Here is a 3,325-nt window from a genome sequence, read left to right on the forward strand (position 1 = left end):
TGAAGCATGCATGTATGTGGTGAATGTTAGGTGTGAATTGCATAAAAAATTAAATTTGTGAAAGATAGTGGATAATCAGTGCAGAAAAAGAAGTGATTTTATAAATGAAGAGAAGCAGTGAAAGAGTAGAAAATAAATATTAAAATAATGTATAAATAGCACTATTATTACTGTTGTTACGTCTTGAACTGGTCCCTCTTTCGTGCTTCACTAGAGCGACACGTGATGAATGTAACCTTTCTTTTTGCAACTTGCAATCCCGTACGGACCTCACTCATCACGTCTTTTACGAACCTCCTAATTAACTCACTGATTTATTTTTTATTATTTATTTAATTTTCGTTTACCAACTTCTTGAGGGAAAATGTTCGAACAAAAAGACATATAAAGTTTAGCAGAAGAGAGAAATGAAGCGTGGAATGTTTCAAGTTGGGCACTGCGCATCCACGTGAGATCAAGAACAACGTTCAATTGACTTGGTAAGAAAAATAATATCTGAAACAGATATAATGTCAGTCTCCTTGGGAGACTCCTATAATCAAAGATAAAAATTTCCAAAAGCTAATTTAATAAAGCGTATGTTTATGTTTTAATGAGTTTTTGACAAATTTGGTTTAGGAAAAAACTGACAATGTTATTAGTACAACAAAATTGTTTCCTCTTACAACAATAAAAGTACGAGAACAGAATGCAGAAGCTGTAACCCCTTGCAGCTTGCAGTGTGACTAATACATCGCCTCACGTGAAATTGCCACATCTTATCTCAACACCCTTCGCCATGACCGATTCTTCTCATTATCTCTCCGCTCCACAATAAAATATCTTCCACACCAAAAAAATAAAAAAAAGAAGGTATCTTAGAGTTTGATCTTAAGCTATCTCCCACCATTTCGGGACCAAGCAAATCACCATATTTAAATACTTCCTTATTATGCTAAACTATACATAATCGCCCGCTTAGTGATGGATCGGATAAACAATCATATATTTTTGAATTATTTAGTGATTTATGAGTGAATTTGGTTGATAAAAAGCAAATTAATTCATTACAAATATATAAATAAAGGTTTAAGATTAAAAAAAAAAAATTTGTATTTATTGTGTTATTAATTCTTAATCATCAATATTAATCTCATTTTGATATTGGAATGTTTTTTGCTTTGAAGGATTTGAAGGATTTGTTCTACTTAATATTTAGACTTTAAAATAACATTTAGACTTTAAATGACTCACTGTAAATTAGACTGACCTCCATCCGTATTCAAAAGAATACGTATAATTTGATAATGATAGTTTAATATGTCATTGATTTCAGATAATCTATATGTAAAATTGCGGTTTAATCTATATTAAACTTCATTTTATTCTGATAACAATGAACTTACGTTAATTAGTAATGTAAATAAATTTATCTTCGAAAATATTAAAAAAATAAATTTGTATTATAAGAAAGTGAAACAGGAGAATAAATTTATCATAAAAGACATTGATGAGAAGAGAGAAAAATGTTGGTGGGAGTGGCAGGTGGCGGAGTCTATAAAAGAGCAAGTATGTGTTAAAAGAAGCTTCACCTATGCCAACTTTCAGACAGTAAGCAACAACTCCTCATGCTCTCTCTATCTCTCACTCTCACTCTTCTTTCTTCAACCCACTCTCACCCTCTGTCTCTTTTCTCCCAATTTCTTCTACCCAACACAACAACATAACCTTTTCTTCTTCAAACTCATACACAACACTCGCTCAGTGCTTCTTTCTGTCTTCATCAATGGACCAGTTTCTCTTCAAACCAGAAAAGGCCAACGCCATTCAAACACAAAACCTCTTCGCCGCTGTTTCCAAAACCCTTCGCATTCTCGAACTCTGCCTCCTCTTCCTCCTCCTCTCCTGGCTCCTCACGCGCCTACCCTTCGCCTTCGCCCTCTCTGCGCAATTCCTCACCCGCTTCCTCTCCTTCGCCGCCAGCCCTCTCTTCGTCTTCGCCCTCTCCAACGCCATCATCGCCGCCCTCCTCGCCCAGTCCCGTTGCCTCGCCGGCCCCCGCTCCGCGGCCGACGCTCTCTACCACGATTTCCTCAACTCCCGCACCCCCGTCACTGTACTCCACGCGCCGCCGCCGCGCGTGCATCCCGAGCCCGAGTTCCATGACAAGCAGGTCATAGCCGAGACGGTCCAGGGTCGGCCGAGTGTAGAACCCGCCGCGAAGTACCGCCGGAGCAAGTCAGAGAACTGGAAAGGAGACAGCCTAAAAACGCCTCGCAGGCGAAATCTCCGTCGGTCGGAGACCGAGAAGCGGCTCGAAAACCCACAGGAAAATTTGTACCCGCAGGATAAGCTGAGCAATGAGGAGTTCCAACGCGCCATTGAAGCGTTCATCGCGAAGCAATTGAGGTTTCTTAGGGAAGAGTCTTCTGCCATTGTTGTTCAGAATCCGTCATAGATTTTCAAACCTAGAAGAAAAAAAGGGTTGAATAATGAAAATCTGTTTAAAAAAAGAAAATAGATAATATATGACAGTGGCTCTACCCGTTTCCTTTGTGATCCAGTGTGGATAATTTTCACTCGACCGCATAACATTGTCTGAAAGTGTGTGTTTTAGGGTGAATAAGCAATGGCTAATATTGTTAGTAATGATTTTGTTTTTGGCGAAATCAAGGTAAGGTAATGACGTGGAGATAATATAATTGAATGAGGCTTAGAACTGAAGAATATGTTCCTTGATGGAGAATTGGAAGCGATGCTGATCTTATTCTACAGTTTATAGTTTTATTAGCTAGCTATGAGAGAAATGCAGGGAATGGTATTGTATTCCTAATAAACGTGAATGGTTGATGCTTGATTTATTCATGTAGCATCCTGAAAAGCAAAAACCAGCTACATATAGTTGGTAGGATAATATTTCCAACTATCTCAAGAGTTGCAGGAAAAGGAAGGGATGCATTTTTTTATCCAATATTTCCACGCTGGAGGAACCAGCAACAAGAGTACTATCGTTATTCGCATTCCATGCAATACACAGATAACCACATATAATGTCACCAAGTTGGCCAGTCTTTTTTTTATAAGCATAATTTGGAGCTACCAATTTTAGTACATTCAATTTTGAATTCATTCAAACTGGAATTCATCTCACTAATTAATATATGAGTTAAACATATTTTTTTTAAATAAAAAAATAAGATTTCTTTATACTAAAAAATTACCATACTAGGATTTTGAGGTACATATGGTATAACCATTTCAACTTTTGAACTACTAAATAAATTCCTAAACATTTAATTTCACTGTCATAACTCTCTCACTTGTGTGTTGAAAAGAGATATCACTC

The 3,325-nt window shown here is 37.3% G+C and overlaps 1 protein-coding gene across 1 annotated transcript; it reads left to right on the plus strand.

Moving 5' to 3' along the window:
- Positions 1–1,549: 1,549 nt before the first annotated feature.
- LOC108339377 (uncharacterized) lies at positions 1,550–3,035 on the plus strand. Its single transcript, XM_017576517.2, has one exon. It carries the CDS (start codon positions 1,766–1,768, stop codon positions 2,435–2,437), a length of 672 nt encoding a protein of 223 aa, XP_017432006.1. The 5' UTR covers positions 1,550–1,765; the 3' UTR covers positions 2,438–3,035.
- The last annotated feature ends 290 nt before the right edge of the window (positions 3,036–3,325 follow it).

The sequence above is a fragment of the Vigna angularis genome, chromosome 1 (genome assembly GCF_016808095.1).
Source record: "Vigna angularis cultivar LongXiaoDou No.4 chromosome 1, ASM1680809v1, whole genome shotgun sequence".
Lineage (NCBI taxonomy): Eukaryota > Viridiplantae > Streptophyta > Magnoliopsida > Fabales > Fabaceae > Vigna > Vigna angularis.